Source organism: Alosa pseudoharengus, unplaced genomic scaffold (genome assembly GCF_046254945.1).
Source record: "Alosa pseudoharengus isolate Yale_2024_CS ecotype anadromous, Long Island Sound unplaced genomic scaffold, YU_APseudo_1.1 YU_APseudo_1.1_scf_20, whole genome shotgun sequence".
Taxonomy (NCBI): domain Eukaryota; kingdom Metazoa; phylum Chordata; class Actinopteri; order Clupeiformes; family Clupeidae; genus Alosa; species Alosa pseudoharengus.
In genome coordinates, this window is record NW_027468664.1 from 5,573,039 (window position 1) to 5,592,115 (window position 19,077).

Below are 19,077 nucleotides of genomic sequence, written 5' to 3' on the forward strand. Positions count from 1 at the left end.
GGAACTCAAGGGCTAGTATCATTAATATATCTTGACTTTTGGATGGAGGAAACAGAAATCCTGAACTACCTCGGCACTTAAAGTAAACAAAAAAACTGTACTTTGGTTGCAGTGTACTTCAACAGCCTGTTCTATTCGTGTTGCACAAAACCTATTTAAAGTAATTATATGCATATTTATGTGTTTCTATATTAATCATAAAAATTTAGCTGCAGAGTAAAGCTCATGGATCTTCACAGTAATTACTGAAGTTAAACTATTAAGTTTCAGATAACTTCACCCATGTGTGGGGGTGCTCTGAAGGTGCTCTGAAGCTTATCAATATCTGGTGTCATTACTTCAATATGACCAATGATACACTTTTAAGTGAATCTCTAAATAACACATACTGCTAGTGCACTGGATGCTTTTTCTAACTCACCACTGACTTTGAAGGAAGTCTTGACCAACCTGCCAATAACAATAAAAATGTGAGTTTACATGCATAGCTGGGTAAGATTTTCAAACTTTCCAAATTAACTGGTGACAGTGATACACCCACAAATGCACACCCTCAAACATCCTTATTATCTGAACAAGTTGTCTCAAGTTGTTAACAGTCATAAAGAGGAGATTTATGCTAGCAATTATTTTGTGATCCACCTCTTCCAGTGGTGTCTTTTAACATTACTACCACTAGGGGGAAGTGTTGCCTAAAGCATCTTTAATAAAGCGTAAACCCTCAGCAAACATGCAAAGCAGGAGGACTGCACAATTTAAATAACAGACAATACAGTGGATGTTTTCCCGCCATTACTTCTCTGGAGCATGTAAAGGACTGTCTTACTTTTATGATAAATATTAGCTGCCAAGTTTGGGGTTGGAGGCTTTGTTCCAGTGGCAGTAGAACCCACATAAATCATCCAAACAAGATGTAGGCTATCTGTGCTTGCTAAATATCCTATAGTTTTAATATCTTTGAACATGGAAAACATAAGCTATTGTCTCACACCTGACAGAGAGAAAAGTAGAGCGCCCACAGACACAGAAAGACCAGGCTGTTCCTCAGAGAGCTCAGCAGGACGGCGGCCAGGGCCAGTAGCACTCCTAGCAGGCACACCAGCTCCATGGCCTGCTGGGGGTTGAGCCCTAGCTGGGGCCCCAGGACCAGCAGCGTAGGGAAAGCTTGCAGCTGGTCCAGCACGGGCCGGTCACTCTGGGGCACCACCAAGCGCACCGGAACAATGCCCTCGTTCCCATACAGACCTGCAGCAAAGACAAAGGACACAGAGATTCCAGTGTACGTGAATGCTGTGTTCAGTGAAACATCCTATAATATAGCCTCTGTGTGTGTGTGTGTGTGTGTGTGTGTGTGTGTGTGTGTGTGTGTGTGTGTTTGTGTGTGTACTGTGGATGAGGGTCAGAGGTGAGGTTCATTCAGACAGAAATCAGGTGTCAGACATACTCGTCTCACAAACATGTCACATATTGAGCATCTAAAAATGTGGGTGTGTCAGATGTGTACCTTGTGCTTGGTTTAGCACAACATAGTCAGACAATGTGACTATCAGAATGTATGATGACTGCGGTTTGGCTGTTACAAGCCAATGAGGTTGCAGATGGTAGCCACAAGGTCAACATAGCTCCCCAGAGGTTCTGATTTCATCCACAGCATCTACTTTAGTCATTCTATTTGGTGAAACTTGTCTGCTCTAAATCTAAACATGAATAAAATGGCCATGTATAAGTTGTATGGATAAGTATATTATAACTTCATAAATGTCTCTGTCAGGTTACCAAGAGATAAAAAGGTCAGACATTATTTTAATTCATAAGACAAACTGTTCTGCCAACATATGCAACTAATGGCAGGTAACTATATTTAGAAAGGGCACATTAACTGCAATTTCAATCTCAAGAATGAGCACCAAAAGAGCACCCATCCTGAAACTGGGACACTGACAGACAGATGGAGCCTATATTAACATTCATTCTATAGGCACATACTGCAAGATGCACAAAGTAAATCAAGATGCCAAGTCATTAAGCAACAGTTGCACTTCCACATTTCTGGAGCACATGCCATGACAAGTGTGCCAGTTTGCTTACAGTGTGGTGAGTAGTATAACAAGTTCTGTATTGTGCCCAATCCAAAGTGTGAGTCATCCAGGGACCATCTTACGAACACAGCAGAGTTAACACAGTCTTACAACTGGAAAAAGTGAGCGACAATGTGGACACATTCCCCAAAGATTTATCAACTCCACCCTTTGCCTCTATCTGATACAAACGTATAATACAAAACGAATAATAAAAAAAGTCGATTATTCATCATACAAGAGGAGTTGGAACCACTTTCAGCAGCTCAAATTTGTTGGGGGAAAAAGATCAAGGGAAAAACAACTTTGTGCAGTGATGACGGGCCGTTACCAGTGCGCGCCACTCAGCACTAACTGGCATGCGTCCCAGGGAACCGCATGCACACGTAGCGCAAAGATCGGCATCACCGGACAGATACCGTAGTAAATTGCTGAAGGAACTAATGCCTTAAAAGAGCATCTTATAGAACTCACCTGTGAATTTCATTCAACATCATAGTCTATATTGTGGGCCAACGAGTAAGTGTCATTCTCTCCATTTGGTCACCAAACTCTTTTTGCGACAGTCCTACATTCTAAAGTTAAAAATCTCTCTTCTCGTCCATTTGTGACACATTGTTGCACTGCGTTTAAACCATTTCGACATTCATACCTACTACGAGCACGGAGCCTTAACAAACAGTGTAGCTGGATACCTGATGTTTCTTCCGCAAAAATTCATTGTTCAACAACTCCGTGGCACATGACCAGTGGAGAACCCCAAATTCCCTGATGGAGACCAATCGAGTCCAGCGGCCTAATTAACAAAATATGGAGATTGGCAATACTGTCGAAATATGCTGTACTTGGCGTGAAATGGCTTATCTAAATCACACATGTTATTTTTTGCTGTAAGCTGGTAGCCTACGACACGGGCAACACCCAGATCGGGAAAAATATATAATGCCCGGTGACTCAATGAAACCGCTGCTAATCAAGTGCTCTCCCTTCAAACAGACACGGCCTGAAACAAATACGCAACACTTCAGTAATTATCAATACGTTAGAACGTGCCACTGTAAGTCACTTTTGATGGACTTACCTGGAATTTGGACGTAAAGAGATGCGAATGCAAACAAGTATATGGTTGCCACACTCCACAGGAACATGCCTCGCGGAAGCCCAGTTTCTCCCATTTCTGCTAAAGTCACACTATTTCACGCTTGAATTATGTGCGCTGAATATTGGAATTGGGCCCTCCGAGTTTGTGTGGAAAACTAAAGTTTTCCAGCATGGACAGAAATGAATGAAGGCGGAGTTTGCACTTGTCGCACATGCGTGAAGTGCCTTGAACGTCGAAAAAGAAAGTATGTAGCCACTGCACAATACTGTAAACCAGATCAATTCAGTGCTTTCGGTAAAGATTTCAACTTTCAAATGGGTATTTTACATCAGATTTTAATTGACGATTTAAGTGCTTAAAGGGCGATAACTGGTGAGATTTTCGAAGGCCATTCTACACGTCTTGACAGCTGCTAGACGAAGGAAGGTCATCTGAGGTTAATTGTCCTGGTGCTTTTGCCTCCTGCTGCAGCGGCCAACTATTTTCTGACAGGTGATGGCATGTGAAGTTTCTGTCAACAGTGTCACCACTGAAATGTTTTCCATTTTTAAATATAAATATTTAAATGTATATTAAATATATATAGCCTATAATAGGGTGTTGGTTTCCCACATACTGAAAAGTGTGGCATGCAGTGGGTGGTCAAGTCACATGCTATGGTCTGGTGATCATCTAAGCCTCAAGCCAGAGTGAATATGGGGAGTGTTCAACTAATCCTATTGATCTAACGAAACAATGATATTCCTGCTATAGAAAAGAGGCAGGATTAAGCAAAGGAGAGAAGACATCTGAATCTGTGCCAACACACAATCTCTATATAGCATGAGACACAGGTGCACTGCATCTGCAATGCACATACAAACTGACAATCCTGGTCAAACAAGGAAGCTTTTCGGTATTGTTTAACCACTCCACACTTCAGAAATGCTGCATTGTTTCAACACCTGTAGTACAGGTATGAGCCAGACATTATTGTCTGGCTCATATGTCCTTATAGTTCATACAAGTAAGTATATCCTTAAAACTGAACCTAATTTTACAGTGAAATATCATGCATATGAATATCCTTTGATTAGCATTGTCCCCATGTATTGCAACAGAATATGACAGGATAATGGTATAATTAAGGGTTTTCAGGGGTTGGGCTTGGGTCAGTGAAGAGAAATCTTAATGTGTCGGTATACCAAGACAAATATATTCTTCCAAGTTTTTGTTTACCTTTCAGGGGAGCCCTTTTTGGGTTCCAGTATAATTGCACCCCAGTGCACAAAAAAATACCAATAAAGATATTGTTGGGCGAATTGGGTGTAGAAGAATCTCACAGGCCCACAGAGGTTTTTCTATGCCATCAAACACCTTTGGAGTGTACTAGAAGCCAGGCCTTCGTGTCCAACATCATTGAATGACCTCCCAAATACTCTTCTGAATGAATGGGCAAACATTTCCAGATACTCTGAAATCTTGTGGAAATCCTTCCCAGAGGTGTAGAGGCTGTTAGTATAAGTATAAGTATACAAGTACAAGTACAAGGTACAAGGAAGTTTATTGTCACATGCATATAGTTACTGGATGTAAGAAATGCAGTGAAATTATGTCTGGTGTCAGCCTATTTGTGCATTTATGGGGGGGGGGGGGGGGGGGTAAAAAGTGCAGTAGAAGAGGGGTTTAGATTAAGTGGCAAGGGCTGCATAAGAAAGGTGGGGGAGGATTGGGATTGGGGGGGGGGCACCAACAAGGAGCACCCAAGAACAACAGGGGCAAGGAAAAACTCCCTTATTAAGGAAGAAACCTTGGGCAGATCCACGGTTCAAGGGGCTAACCCAACTGCCAGGGGTCGTGGTGTGTGTGTTGGGGGGATGACAAGGGAGATGGGATAGTGTGCTGTGTATGTGGGGAAAGGGCAGTGTGCAATATGTGTGTATATATACTCTTTTGATCTTTTGATGAGGGAAATTTGGTCTCTGCATTTATCCCAATCCGTGAATTAGTGAAACACACTCAGCACACAGTGAACACACAGTGAGGTGAAGCACACACTAATCCCGGCGCAGTGAGCTGCCTGCAACAACAGCGGCGCTCGGGGAGCAGAGAGACCTGCAGTGGGAGGGGGGGGGGGGCATATACCTATGGATCGAGAATAGGATGTTATTGAAGTTCCTGTGGGTGTAATGGTATCCAAATATTTCTTGCAGGGTTCAATGTTAACTTTTAAAAGTGGTTGCAACCAGGCATGAGGTTCTGGTTGCCAAAGCCAACCAATCGTGGTTGTCACAGGGGCAACCAGGGGTGATGAACTGGTTGCCACTCGTAACAATTTGGTAGCCAAGGGCAACCGTTAATGTCGAGCCTTGGTCTCTTGTTTTTTTTTGACCAGAGATCTTACAACTTTCCACATCTGTCACATTAAAAATCCTTATGAGGACTTGTTTTGGGAAATTATTCGGGAGATGGAAAAGATAAATGGCAGATCTTCAGCTATGAATACCATAAATAACTATCAATTATATGTCCACATGAAGGGCCTTATAGAATCAGATTTTTGTCTAATTGAGAACCTCGGTTTTAAGGGCTCATGTCCTGCTTTGAACTACTGAAAAAGTCCACTCTCAGTGTTGGTATTCAGTACTCTGGATTAGTATAACATTTTACTTTAAGCTGTTTCTAGTTGATAGTTGATAGAGAGGTCCTCTCCTCACATGAGCTCTTATCATACATAATATAACAGTAACCCTTGCAATAGTAATGGAGAACAGTATACACGTAATTAGGTTATTATTCAAATAATCTGAGAATAAATCTATATGGATATGACGCATGAATGCCAAAATCATATAAAGCAAATACCAATGACAACAATGACATGTTTTCATCTAAATCTTTTATTAAATATATAATCAGCTATCCGTTTTGTCTGTAATCCAAGACTGAAACGCAGACACTCTGGTGAATACAGCAGGTTTCTCAGGGTCACATGTATTACTAGACCATGTTACCATACCGACGAGATTGTATACTCCATGTCTTAGACACAAAAGTGGTGCACCAAAATCCCCCTGCAGACAGAAGAGGAAAGAACATCAAAACCTGCACTCACAACATGAACAGGCTGATTCATTGCATTGCTCTCTAGTGCATCAGTGGATAGCCAGGTAGTTCATCATAGAGATAATCTGGTCCTGAGGCACCAAATTGTCTTTTAAATATGATGGCAGTGGTACCATGCAGGCTGGGGAGCTGGCAGCGCTTGCACAGATGTGCGTGTTCAGGATCAGATCCTCCCCCCATGCGGCTCTGCAGGAAGTCTTGTTCACTATATTTATCCTAGCCTGGTGCAGAGTATCTGGATCCACATCTGCCCAAGAAGGCAAAGGAGAAGTGTTCAGGTTACAAACAACATACTTCATCCTCACCACTCCCCAACAATGTGTAGTGATGTATGAACAAAAATTACATAACGCGTCAGTAGAGCCCCAGCCTGTAGTCACACATGACCAGCCTTCATCAGGTTCATCATCCTCATTATGGACGCACACTGGATAAATGGTGGGGCCTAGAGGACAATGCAAAAGGAGTATAAGAGACGGATCTCATCCAGCAGGAATATTCAGGATGGCCAGTTCAGCGTCACTCTACCAAGACGAACTGGATCGCTCAGCCGAATCAGACTGAGGTCAAACACTGGTGGGAAGCCTCCCCCTCCTTCAATGCTGACCACTTCCTCCACGATAGTCTCAGAGGTCTTGAATGTGAGGTCATGAACACCCAGATTGACCAAATCCAACATGGCCCTGCAGGAAAACGTGTCAGAGGACGTCAGTCAGACCCTAATCCACACTCAGTTATCACAGTGGCCAATGTTAGACAGCTTTAGCGGTCACAGATGCTTTTTTCACCTCCAGAAGCTCAATTTCAATAGTTCCTCTATGGAACGCCACTAGGGAAAATCTAAATCATTACGAGTGCCGTGTTAAAGATGTGAACTACCAGAAGGAGAACCCTTGGAAAGGCAGGTGTAGTCCGAGTTGGCATGTGTGAGTATTGATGGTCAGAGATGCTTGTGGCTCACCTGCAGTGGCAGTGCCTGGGTGCCAGCACCCAGTGGGGACTGATGAGGGTACCACTGCAGTAGTGCACGCCGTCATGCTGCAGGCTGACCTGCCAAGGCCAGGAGAAGGGGCAAGCTGTGCTGACTTTTAGCACCCTGTGCCCATCCTTGTCCACCTCCTCTTTAGTCTTAATCACCTCTGCAGGGACATTGCGGAGTCTGCAGGGCTTCGTCTCTGCCTGGCCACACTGGGCTATGGGAGTTAGATCACGGAGATGTTCAAGAATTGAAAGCAGCAGCTTGATCGATAACTGCCAATCCTTACACACCAAAAGGCACAGTTAGAATTTACAGACATATAGTACTAGTTGCTTATAAAACATAGTAAAGGCAGTGTTCTATACTGGTAAGAATAATAAAGTTCAAGAATAACAATCTAAACATATTATGAATAATTCAGTTAACAAATACAACAAATAGTGTGCCAGGCCTGTGGGATAACATGACTGACAGAATTACATTTTAATATAGTTCAAAGTCATCTTACCTGAAGACCTGTCTATACCTAAGTCCTCGTAACCTAGTTAAAAGAGAACACACGCAGTAGTTGACATTTAAGACACAATCCATGAAGTAAACGTAAAAAAAAATATCTTGCCAAGCTTAATCATTCAGTGTTTCCTCCATGTTGATTTGGTAGTGGCGGCCCCCCACGGTTTAATTTTCTTCCCCCACGGTATCAGAAATGGGGCAGACGTACAATAGTCGCAGTTGCCTTTCAAAATTCATTGTGCAGACCTGTTGTAGATTCTCCAAATATGCAGCTCAATCACAACTGAAAATAATGCCTCATTGTGTGTGAATAGAGGTGAATACATAATTGTTTGTGTTGCAGCGAAGTGTCAGTTGTCAGTTCCGTGGGGGGTGGGGGAGTTGTTCGGACAGGCCTGCCCCCACTGCTTAAAAAAATCCTAGAGGAAACACTGTCATTGCATGGGTGGCACATGCCTAAACACTCACGGCTCCTACACACAGTTGCGTTCCGTCAACGCATTCCAGTGGGTGTTCCCGACGGTAGCTATGCAAATGACTTGAAGTAAAACCGTAATGTGATTGGTTGGTGCCGTCCGTAGATTGGCTTGATTGGCCGGTGCCATCTGTCGGTGCAGCAACAGCTGAACTTCTCAACGCGAGCGATGGGAGAAACGTGACGCGACGGACCCACAATTCAGTTCGGCAACGGATGACGTAAGCCCATGTAAAGTGAATGGGATGCGTCTCCAGCAACGCAATGCACGCAGCTGTGTGTAGGAGCCGTAAAACAAACCCTATGTGTACAGCAAACTTCCAGTCTAGTTCAGCCAGTTCCAGTTCCAACCCCTTTCCACTTACTCTTCATTTCTGTGTCCATCCAGAGTTTGTAGTGCTGTAGGTTGGTGTACACTCCTGGCTTCCGGCTTCGCCCACAGCCCACTCCCCAACTCACAACTCCGGCCAGCTCATAGCTCAAGCCCCTGAAGCAGCTGAGAGGACCACCAGAGTCCCCCTGACACAGGACACAGAAGCTTACACAACAAACATTTAAGGACTGATTTCTATTGAGCTATGGGGTATTCAATTAATCTTCAGCGAGGTCCAGTTACGGAAAATTTCCTCAAGCAAAGGTCCGGAGCATCATAATGTTTTGCGCGCGTCTTTAGGCTATGTATGTATGCGTGTGTGCATATATATACACACATACACACATTAAGATGGATGGATGGAGCCTAGGCCTAATGTTTAATGTGAAATAAAATAAGTAGCCTAAAAGGCAACATTCGAAATGAGGAGAGATAAGGCAAGAATAATTGGGGAAAAAAACTGAGTAGCCTTGGCTATTTTTAAGATCTTAAAATAATATTTGAGCGTTACGGATGTGACAGTTGTGTTGTATTGCCCCCGTATCGTTATATAAATCTGTTCTCGCTGTCTAGCTTTCTCCTCTTTGAGCAATCGATGATTTGAAAATAACTTGCTTATCGTTAACTTATATCCATCTGATTGTTTCTCGTCCCGTCTCCTCTCCTCGCTCGTTTCAGGCGATCAGTCTCTTCCCCATAGTAGGCTACTTTACTCACTGACTCGACTTTATCAGAATTCACAGATTTAGCAGCAAGCGAAATGATAGTTCCTGAAGCTCCTGAAGTAAATGTTATCCTAACCAACGAAACGATTTAGCGCAGCTTTGAAATCTTACGTGAAAATCTAAATTAGGCTATTATGGTCCGGGTCCATGGGCGGATTATGAACTTTCGGGCCCCTGGGCCCAGATATATTAAGGGCCCCCCACTTATTGTCGTATATGTGGGAGGAAGGGGGGGTTAGGGGTCCTCCCCCAGAATTTTTTTAATTTGTTTGATGTGATTTCCTGTATTCTGGTGCATTTTGGGGATGGCCAATACTAAATGCAGATTCATAACCTACATCCTGATTTGTTGATATTGAGGCAATGATTCCATGCAAAGGCTTGAGCTTCAGGGCCCCCTGACCCCTTGGGCCCCTGGGCCTGGGCCCGGTAGGCCCGTGCAGTAATCCAACCCTGTCCGGGTCCGGATAGGATCACGTTAGGGTCTGGACTCGGACCGCGGTCCGCCATTTGGTGACCCCTGAGCTATACAATAATATAAAAACACTTGACAAAAGCCAAGCATAGGTAGTGTATTATGCAAGTGCAGTTAGATAGCATTCATGTCTAAAACACAACTCTGGCCTAATCAGCAAAGAGTTTGTATCAGGCCATCTGATTATTCAAATGTGGCTCTGATTTCTCCTGAGGCTCTCCTGACATGCGCATCACCACAGCATTCTCAGATGCTTCCAGTACCTTACCTGACATGCGCATCACCACAGCATTCTCAGATGGTTCCAGTACCTTACCTGACATGCGTCCACTCCTCCTGCCTCTTCTCCAGCACAGAACATCTTGCTCAGGACCCTGCCATTGTAAAAGATGTTGCAGGTCTGCTCGGACATGATGGTGACATTCACCTCCTGCAGCCTATTCACCTGCGGCCCATCTAAGAGGAATACAAGAGGTGAAGTACCAGTGTGAACTATTGATAGATTAGATCATATTTCTGAGGACATATAGGTCGCTTGCAAGTTAAATATTAAACAGATTGTACAAAAGTTATTGAGAGGCATTTACCACTTGGCAGCAACTTATTGTGAAAAATATTAAAACATACAGATTCTGGTGTCATGACTTGACTGATCACATGAAAGACATGTGTCATTTGGAAATCTAGGCTACAGATCAACAATGTGCGGATGGACAGTAACAGAACATACTTTCTGTTGTGAATCCCCAGCCAGTGATTGTGCACTTCTGCATGACTGGAAGAGGCCCAGTGAGGATACCGATAGGCCTCACACACATGTCAAAATTGAGAGGGACGATAAGCTTCACCAGGGCAACATCATTTTCTTTTTTGATACGGTCATAGTTATGGTGGCTGATGATCAGGGCCACATCACGTGCCTTTAACAGAAAAATAAATGGCTATGAGAACATATATTCCACAGAAGGCATATCATGTAAGGCCAGTTAGTGATGAGTTAAGAGGATTAAACAGATTACCTGCTCACAGGCCTCATTGGGGTCATCTAGATCATGTTTTCCAGCCACTGCTGTCCAAAACATTGGATTTTTATACCTGGAAGAAACATTTCTGCTTTAGAATGTCCTCTAGTTATTTTCTCCACCAGCCGGAGACTGGGAGACTATTTGCTTCAATGAGGGGGAAAAGAAAATAACTGACTTTATGAAGCAGTGAGCAGCGGTGACGATCCACTGGTCAGAAATGATAGCTCCTCCACAGGCATGGATGGTAGCGAAGCGCAGGGACATCTGCCAGGGCCAGGAGTGGGCCCAGGCCTCCTTGCCCCCGATGATGCGCGTCTCTATCTCGATCTCGGGAGGAAAGGCCCGCACTCCAGTCGTGTTTGCAACACGAGAGGCCCTTGGATCTACATGTAGAAAGTGAACAGTCATCTGGAGACAATTTTCAGATAGTGAAGCCAGAGATGATTTAACTCCTTTTTTTAACTGCATTCTGAGACAACACAACTACAATGTTTAAATTAAGTAAACATTAAGTTCATTCTTACCATCATATGTGATGTTCCCTTCAACTCTATCAATTGTTGGTAAAGTCTGGTTCCCCATAGTAAAGTTCGTATGATTTGAATATTGAGCCCTGACTGAAATTAAAGGGAATCATAAATGATTAAATAATCCAAACGTTACCAATTTTCAACAAATGTGCCTGATACATAAAGTAATGTAGTTAGTAAAGTAACTTAACATTAGGTTACTATGGACTACTCCACCTTAATCAAATTTAAAACGTCTACACCGTTTTCAACATGTAAATTATTACTTCTTACCAGACTGGGCGTTTGACAAAATGGAAATGAGTATGGCCAGAAGTAAGTGCATATTCTACTGAAACGGTGGCGTTGCCTTTCTGGTACAATATGCCTTCATACCGCCACGAGGATAGATGATCAAATGTTGTTGAGTCTCTGATAGACAACACCTGCCACTTCTAGTCAGGTCGTTAGGCTTTGTAAAGGCAACCATAACGAGAACGCTTTCCGATTGATCATGGAAGCGCACGTTGCGCAAGCCTATTTCACAGTGTCCAGGTGTCCGGCCTCGTTGATGTTAATGATACCTTAATTGGCAGGGTAAAACGTCTTCCTGCTTTTGTCTTTCCTGTGGACTTTTCTTTTGCTGTCTATGGGACAGTGCTGTGCCACAGAAGTTGATTTACACAGCGGCCCCATCTTGTGAAATGGGCTAAGGCCAGTGGTTCTCAATTGGGGGTACGTGAAGGCACTCCAGGGGGTAGCCTACGTGAGATTTTAAATATATACATATATTTAAAAAGTAGAATCCATGCAAAAATACTAGAATCCATAGTAGAATCCATGCAAAAATAACAATTATTTAAATATTTCAGGAAAATATAAGTTCATAAAATGAATTTTATATTTCAGTAGGCTAATCAATTTCATTATCCTAAAAACCCAGATTCCACCCGATACCAGGATAGTTCGACCCAACCTGTCACATGCCACCCGCCATCACCTGTCAATCACTGTCAAAACTCAAACGATGGAGTTGTGGTTAGGGCCCCACATGAAGAAAAAAAATATTTTTGCCATGGCGAGATTAAACTCGACATGTTGACTTTAAAGTCGCCATGTCGACATTAAACTCGACATTTAGAGAATAAAGTTGAAATGTAATGTCGACTTTAATCTCGACGTGTCGACATTAAACTCAACATTTTGAGAATAAGTAGTTTGGAGAGAAAACGTCCGCTCGGGACGATTGAAAGGGAGGACGAATGAAACATAGTTTTTCTTCGAGTGCATCAATGATTAGACATAGGCCTATTATTAAAGAGTGTTTTTCATCTAAAGGTTAAACTTCATGCTTATGCACTAGACTAGGCATAGCCTACTAGGCGCTCTCCCCAATCCTAGACTTTCACATTGCTTGTTTATAATTGATGCAAAACAGCCTATTGCTGAATGTCTATGGAGGGAGAACGAAGCTGTCCTCCCGACCACCCCATGTAGGCTAGTAGCCTGCGCACATATGCACACATAGTGCATAAATAAAGTACATGCACACATATTCCCTCACGGGACCAAAATAGTATATATGCTGTGCTATACCTGTGTTTATAGCCTCCTATATTTATTGCAGGTGAGACATGGAAAAGCAGTTTTAGACAAATTAGTTTTGCCATGATAACCTGGAGATTGACGGCCTGTGGGCCATGAAGGGCAGTTATTTGGATGTGCGGTGGCCTTACCCACGTAAAACAGAGTAAAATAACATTTTGTATAGAAACATTATATCATTGGATACATGTATTATTCTAGCTATATAGCCAAACGGCATAGTGCATGGTATTTCCATAACCGCGATGACTGCAATGAGTAGCCTAGTTAACAGACAAGACGCAATCTATCTGAATATCTGCAATCTATCTGAAATAACACCTATTTGAAGCCTATTATTCATGTAACATATTGTGTGTTAGTGTAGGCTACATAACTGTGTAGGCTATGTTTGAACTGTATTGCGAGTTTAATGTCAGCATTAAAGTCGGCACGTCGAGATTAAAGTAGATATGCTATTTCAACTTTATTCTCGAAATGTCGAGTTTAATGTCAACATGGCGACTTTAAAGTCAACACGTCGAGTTTAATCTCGCCATGGCAAAAAAAATTTTTTTTCTTCATGCGTGGCCCTAATACTCCGTCGTAGAAAAGAGGTTGAGAACCACTGGGCTAGGCTATAAACTATAAAGAACAAAGTTGAAAAGTTGTTTGATGATTTACCACGGGGTGGCACCAGTGCGCTGAAATTACTGACGTAGCCTACAGTTGAGAAGTCCATTACAGCGTCTTGAAATGTGCGTAACGATGTAGTTTTGTTCCCCATACGGCTGTCTCTAAGGTGATGTGATGAATTCGTGATTTTTATTTATATGAATGTATATGTGTTTAATAATATGATTCCCAGTTACTGATCAATAGCATTTACAAGAGAGATAACTTATTATGTCTAAGATATGGTGATGTAATGATTTTGTGTTTTTGATTAGCCTAGGATATTTTTGATTGTGTGAATGTTTATGTGACCAACTCAATAATATGAATCCCAGCTGCCACCGAGAGGTTGGGTAGATTTGCAAGAGAGGGAGACCTTTGAACATCTACCAGTTCAGGTTAAAATTACATTAAAATAGATAATTTGCCTGCACAGGTCAAAGCATCGAGTAGCCTATAGGCTACTCCTGAAATTTCAGGTGGGCTATGCAGAAATGCAATGCAGGAGATGCACACTGTAGGCTACTGCTTTGGGTTGACTAAAATGAGTACACACAAACTCAGTTTATAATTTAACTTGGCAGCAAAGCAGATTAATCACACCCTTAGACAAGGGAAACTTATTAATTGCTTTATTAAATAATTATACATAGTTAACCAGTGGTATTTGTACTGGATTGCAAAGCACAAAGAATCTGTTGCCATGGACACCAATTTCCTTGATGTGTAACTGTAGTCACTGAAATAGTAACTATGGCCACTTAAAATGTATCTGTGTGATCCTTCTCCAGATATCACTCAATTCATTTAAAAATTCTATCTACATATTGGTGCAATTTTCTCTTTATGGCATTGCAGGATGGGCAGCATTTGATAACCTATTTCATTGATACATTCCACAATAAACTGGCATTTACAATCATGATAAAAGAATACACAAAAAATAGAATAACCCTGACTGAAAGGGCACCTTTCTCATCCTTATGTGCACACAACACAATACAAACAGGAACACACTACACCCTTACAAAATAAAACAATGAAACACATGCACACACAAACACACACCATATACCACCTACTCACCCACCCGCACACACACACACACACACACACACACATTTCAGTTTCTTACAGGTCACGTGCCATGTTCACAGAACACAGAGACACAGTGGAGAGTCTGACCCAGTGTGGCTGTGGTACCATCCTGGCCTGTACTGTTTCAGAGCAGAGATACATGATGGGGCAAACAGGCAAGTGTATATGAACTGATTTTTAATGTTTGGTGTAGGACCCATTTCTCCCAAAGCAATTATCTGAGTCTGCATGTATACGTCTCTAAAACGGAAATGAAATGTGTGTTGTGAGTCAAAGGTTCAGTTCCTTATTCACATAGGACACAACTACTTCTGTAGAGTCATTGCCTCATCAGTCTGTTCCGGAGGTCCATGAAGGCTGGAGGATTCAGAGGTCATTCCCTTCTCCGCGTTTGAGTGCCTGCGGGACGCTGGCCCTCCTCAATCCCATTCCACCTTGTCCAGAGGTCGGCTCTGGTCCCTGCAGGAACGCCGTTCAGTGGCCGGGGGGTGGCCTCCTCCTCTACGGCCCCAACCCCCCGTGCAGCTTCTTCTCCAGCCGGTCCAGCTTGGCCAGGTTTTCTTTCAGCAGTTTGGAGCCCGGTGTGAGCAGGAGGGCCCGCTCGTAGTACATCCTTGCTGCTGCATAGTCTCCCTGGAGGAGCAACAAAAGCCTGCGGTTAAAGCCAAGCCAGGTAGTGTACACAGATTCCACTGTATACAGCTGTTTTGTTATGAACTATGAATATTAAAAATAATGTTTACTTTTATCTAGACTAGTTGTTTTGTGGAGACTATAGAAAATGCTTAACACAAGACAGGACTATGTGTTTGAGCAGCAAAGGAATAAACACTTGTGCTATTCATACACAATATAGACCCTTTCAAGAGAGTTCCATTATCAGCATCATAGTTGGCCCCACAAGACTTCCTTTTTAACATTCCATATCTTAATGCAGAGGAAGTAGATTGGGAACCAAATAGAACGTTCAAGCATTGTTTTTGTTTTTATTGTTGAAAGGGTCCCTAGGTAAAACACAGTGCAATACCTTGATATGTTGAATTCCTCCCATGTTCATCCAGGCCTGGGACTGGTCAGGATTCAACTCTACTGCCAGCTTGTAGCTCTATGAGAACACACACAAACAATATTCCTTTCAAAACACTAGGGGGCGAACTGCTCTTTCATTTGCTAAATGACTAGTTTAGCGCACCAATGAACTAACATCTATTACCATCTCATCATGATAGATGAGGTTTTCATTTGCTGCATAATAACACCACAACTCAGACCAATCATTTCAACTGAAAACCACGATGGAGCCAAACTAGTTTAGACTGGGCTTTCACTAATCTGAGACCCATGTGATTTTCCTGGAGCATTTCCAGCACTGAGGGAAAGTAAAGGAACACCCAAACACACACACACATAGGAAGACTGAATCCAGGCAACCAGGTCAGATCCAAAACAGAGGCTATCTCAACAGGAAAGCAAGAGAATAAACTTCAACACAATCAGGGCCTGCTCAACTTTCTTCTCAACACAATAAGGTGGAAGACTAGGTGGGAGAGAGGAAATGAGGCGGGAAGGGAGGGGGGCTGGGATTGGGTTACACAGGGTCATTCACTTCTCTTAGTGAGATGTGTGGCCTGTGAAATTGCTTGTTTGTCTGTTGAGATAAAAGAGGATTTTTTTCCCTATTTTTTTTTTTCTTCCTTTCTGTGACGACCATATCAGGCTCACAGAGGCTAACTATATCGAGAAGAGGAAGCAGCAAGGCCTGGGTCTCTGTTTGATGTGAAGTTATTTATCCACTTTTATCTTTTTTCCCCCTCTCTCTTTATCTCTCTCTTCCTCGCTCCGTCTCTGAAGTGTAGCGACAGCGAAAAGCATTGCTTACTACGCTCGCAGGTAATCACTGAAGGAATAGGAGAAATGCATGTAAATGGAACAGATGTATGCGCGATGCCCTTTTGATGTATGCGTGTGAGCTTATCAACTCGGAACACTCCCTGTGCTTTCAGCCATGGTTCTGTTCTCGCTCTTTCTACTGCGAGATGAGAAACACACCAATTAAGTTTGGGAAACTCGGTGCAAAGGACAGACCGGCCCATTCAGATGGAAAAGAACGAGGAGAGAAGAAAGGGACAGACAATAGAAGGCTACTTAAGATGGAGGGAGGAGCAGACAAGAAAGAGATTGAGGGGAATGAGAGTGAAAGAGAGAGAGAAAGAGAGAGAGAGAGAGATGTGGCTGTGGAGGAGAGAGAAGGGGGTGGGAGTGGGTGCAAGTGATGAAACATGAAAGAAGGAAGGGAGGATGAAAGAGAGGAGCAAGGGAGAGGAGAGAAGAGAGAGAGGAGGAGGAAGAAGATGAAGAGGAAGACGCCACCTCAAAGGCTCGGTCCAGCTGGTTCATCTCTCGCAGCTGGTTGCCCTTGGAGAAGTGAAGCTCGGCCTGCACGCCGACATCAGATGAGTTCTGCTGCAGAGCTTTATCCAGAGCATCTAACGCCTGGTAGACACACACACACACACACACAAATAAAATATATGATAACCACATAAATAATAAAGCTAAACTAATTATGTAATCTGTGCAATATGCAAACAAACTAAACAACCTTACAAACAACTAAATATGTAAATTATGTAAATCAATCTGTATTTCAATAATTAAGTATGTGTGTGTGTGTGTGTGTGTGTGTGTGTGTGTGTGTCGTATGTCTGTATATGTATGTGTGTGTTCATGCAGCTAATGCAGCTACATGTAAAATGGTATTCTGCATTTTCAATAGCCTTCTCTAGGAGCTCAAGGCATCTTCTATTAATAGATAAGATTCTGCCAGAACATATTGCCAATACAATGTTACTTGCTATCTGTTTAAGAAGAAAGTATTCCTCTGTCCATGCTTCCTTCTTGGCAGTGAACCCATCATAATTCCTCTCGAGGTGGTCAGTGAGACCATCATAATTCCTTCGGGGTGGTCAGTGAGACCATCATAATTCTTTCGGGGTGGTCAGTGAGCCCATCATAATTCCTTCGTGGTGGTCAGTGAGACCATCATAATTCCTTCGTGGTGGTCAGTGAGACCATCATAATTCCTTCGGGGTGGTCAGTGAGCCCATCATAATTCCTTCGTGGTGGTCAGTGAGACCATCATAATTCCTCTCGGGTGGTCAGACTTTTCAGTCTACCTGTTTCCGCTGTCAGACTGTAGCCTCTGGGCCCAAGTCTGCTTCACCCCTGCCCAGTCACATTCTCTTCTCTGTAGCCTCTGGGCCCAAGTCTGCTTCACCCTGCCCAGTCACATTCTCTTCTCTGTAGCCTCTGGGCCCAAGTCTGCTTCACCCCTGGCCTGAAAGGAGACACTCTGCCCAGTCACTTTCTCCTCTCAGCCTCACATACCACTTCATTGTTCTCTATTTGCCGATGCAATCTCTCTCTCTCTCTTTCTCTCCATCTCTCTCTTTCCCTCCCCTCTCTCTCCATCTTCATACTCAATACAAAAGGCTGTACAGTGTGTCCGTACAGAGGCTTTGGGCTGAGCTGAGGGAGTCTGGTGTGAGTCTTCCGCAGTAATCAGCTGGATATCTATAGCCTTCCAGAACCCTCAAATGCCACCTCGAAACCCCTCAGTGATTCACGCTCCACCACACACCTGATTTCACATAGCCATCTCCACTCTGCCTATCAGGCTCATATGTGTGTGTGTGTGTGTGTGTGTGTGTGTGTGTGTGTGTGTGTGTGTATCTGTGTGAGAGGGAGCGAGACATCAGGAAATATGAGGCGTGTGTGACGGGACTGAGGCAGAGTGTGCCGCTGCCTGACTGTAATTTATTCCGGGCTCTCGAAGAGCAGACTCATCCGTGGGCAGACAGGAAAGTCATCAATCGCTTTTATTTATCCAGCTAAAGCCTCCCCCCACGCATAAAGCCCATTAGAGGAGTTTCAGAGATGAGAGAGAGAGAGAGAGAGAGAGAGAGAGAGAAACCTATCCTGCTGAGGAACCACAGATCTCTGGCAGTTGCTTGGAAGACACTTTTATTTTTACCACTGAGGGGGGAGGGGGGAGAGTGTGGGCTGAGAGAGAGGTGGAAATGCGGAAGAGAGGAATTATGCCATGGGCCTCCGAAGAGTCATATCTGGAGGGAGAGAACAATGCCTGCCATTCCCATTCCCATGTGGAGAAATGGGAAGAACAAAATAGACACTGCCGGCATCCTACGATGTATCAGAAGACCGGGGGGAAGATATTCAGATCATCCGTCTGCAGCAACACCTCTGGCTGTCTGTTCAGACTGAGTGCAGTGTAGTGCAGTGCAGTGCTGGGTTGTGCAGTGTAGTATAGTGATGGGTTGTGTGTGCGTGTGTGTGTGTGT

The 19,077-nt window shown here is 43.4% G+C and overlaps 3 protein-coding genes across 4 annotated transcripts in view; all 3 read right to left on the reverse strand.

Moving 5' to 3' along the window:
- Window positions 1–3,355, reverse strand: part of lmf2b (lipase maturation factor 2b) — a 9,389-nt gene extending 6,034 nt beyond the window's left edge. Inside the window, exons 1-3 of the mRNA XM_076296312.1 lie at window positions 3,160–3,355; window positions 992–1,245; window positions 422–450 (exon numbers count right to left, since the gene is read on the reverse strand). Of these exons, the coding sequence (XP_076152427.1) occupies window positions 422–450; window positions 992–1,245; window positions 3,160–3,253 (377 nt within the window). The 5' untranslated portion in view covers window positions 3,254–3,355. The remainder of the gene's footprint in view (window positions 1–421; window positions 451–991; window positions 1,246–3,159) is intronic.
- Window positions 3,356–6,074: 2,719 nt separating this feature from the next.
- Window positions 6,075–11,432, reverse strand: ovch1 (ovochymase 1). The gene is made up of 12 exons (XM_076297498.1): window positions 11,375–11,432; window positions 11,026–11,233; window positions 10,845–10,920; window positions 10,556–10,745; window positions 10,142–10,281; window positions 8,618–8,771; window positions 7,773–7,805; window positions 7,247–7,478; window positions 6,814–6,968; window positions 6,632–6,730; window positions 6,399–6,532; window positions 6,075–6,233 (listed from the first exon to the last, which is right to left on the reverse strand). The coding sequence occupies exons 1-12, from the start codon at window positions 11,430–11,432 to the stop codon at window positions 6,075–6,077; spliced, it is 1,638 nt and encodes a 545-aa protein (XP_076153613.1).
- Window positions 11,433–14,235: 2,803 nt separating this feature from the next.
- Window positions 14,236–19,077, reverse strand: part of tmtc1 (transmembrane O-mannosyltransferase targeting cadherins 1) — an 89,941-nt gene continuing 85,099 nt past the window's right edge. For both annotated transcript variants that reach the window (XM_076296316.1, XM_076296315.1), the window contains exons 17-19: window positions 17,087–17,209; window positions 15,744–15,821; window positions 14,236–15,349 (exon numbers count right to left, since the gene is read on the reverse strand). In XM_076296316.1, coding sequence (XP_076152431.1) covers window positions 15,218–15,349; window positions 15,744–15,821; window positions 17,087–17,209 — 333 coding nt within the window. In that variant the 3' untranslated portion in view covers window positions 14,236–15,217. The remainder of the gene's footprint in view (window positions 15,350–15,743; window positions 15,822–17,086; window positions 17,210–19,077) is intronic.

What these genes read in the sequence shown, in the direction of transcription:
- ovch1 (XM_076297498.1), bottom strand. Translation starts at nt 11,432, where the DNA reads ATGGGGAACCAGACTTTACCAACAATTGATAGAGTTGAAGGGAACATC. An exon ending in GATGGACACAGAAATGAAGA is followed by an intron (nt 7,806 to 8,617) that starts GTAAGTGGAAAG and finishes TCTTTTAACTAG; the next exon opens with GTTACGAGGACTTAGGTATA. An exon ending in GAGCGATCCAGTTCGTCTTG is followed by an intron (nt 6,731 to 6,813) that starts GTAGAGTGACGC and finishes ATTGTCCTCTAG; the next exon opens with GCCCCACCATTTATCCAGTG.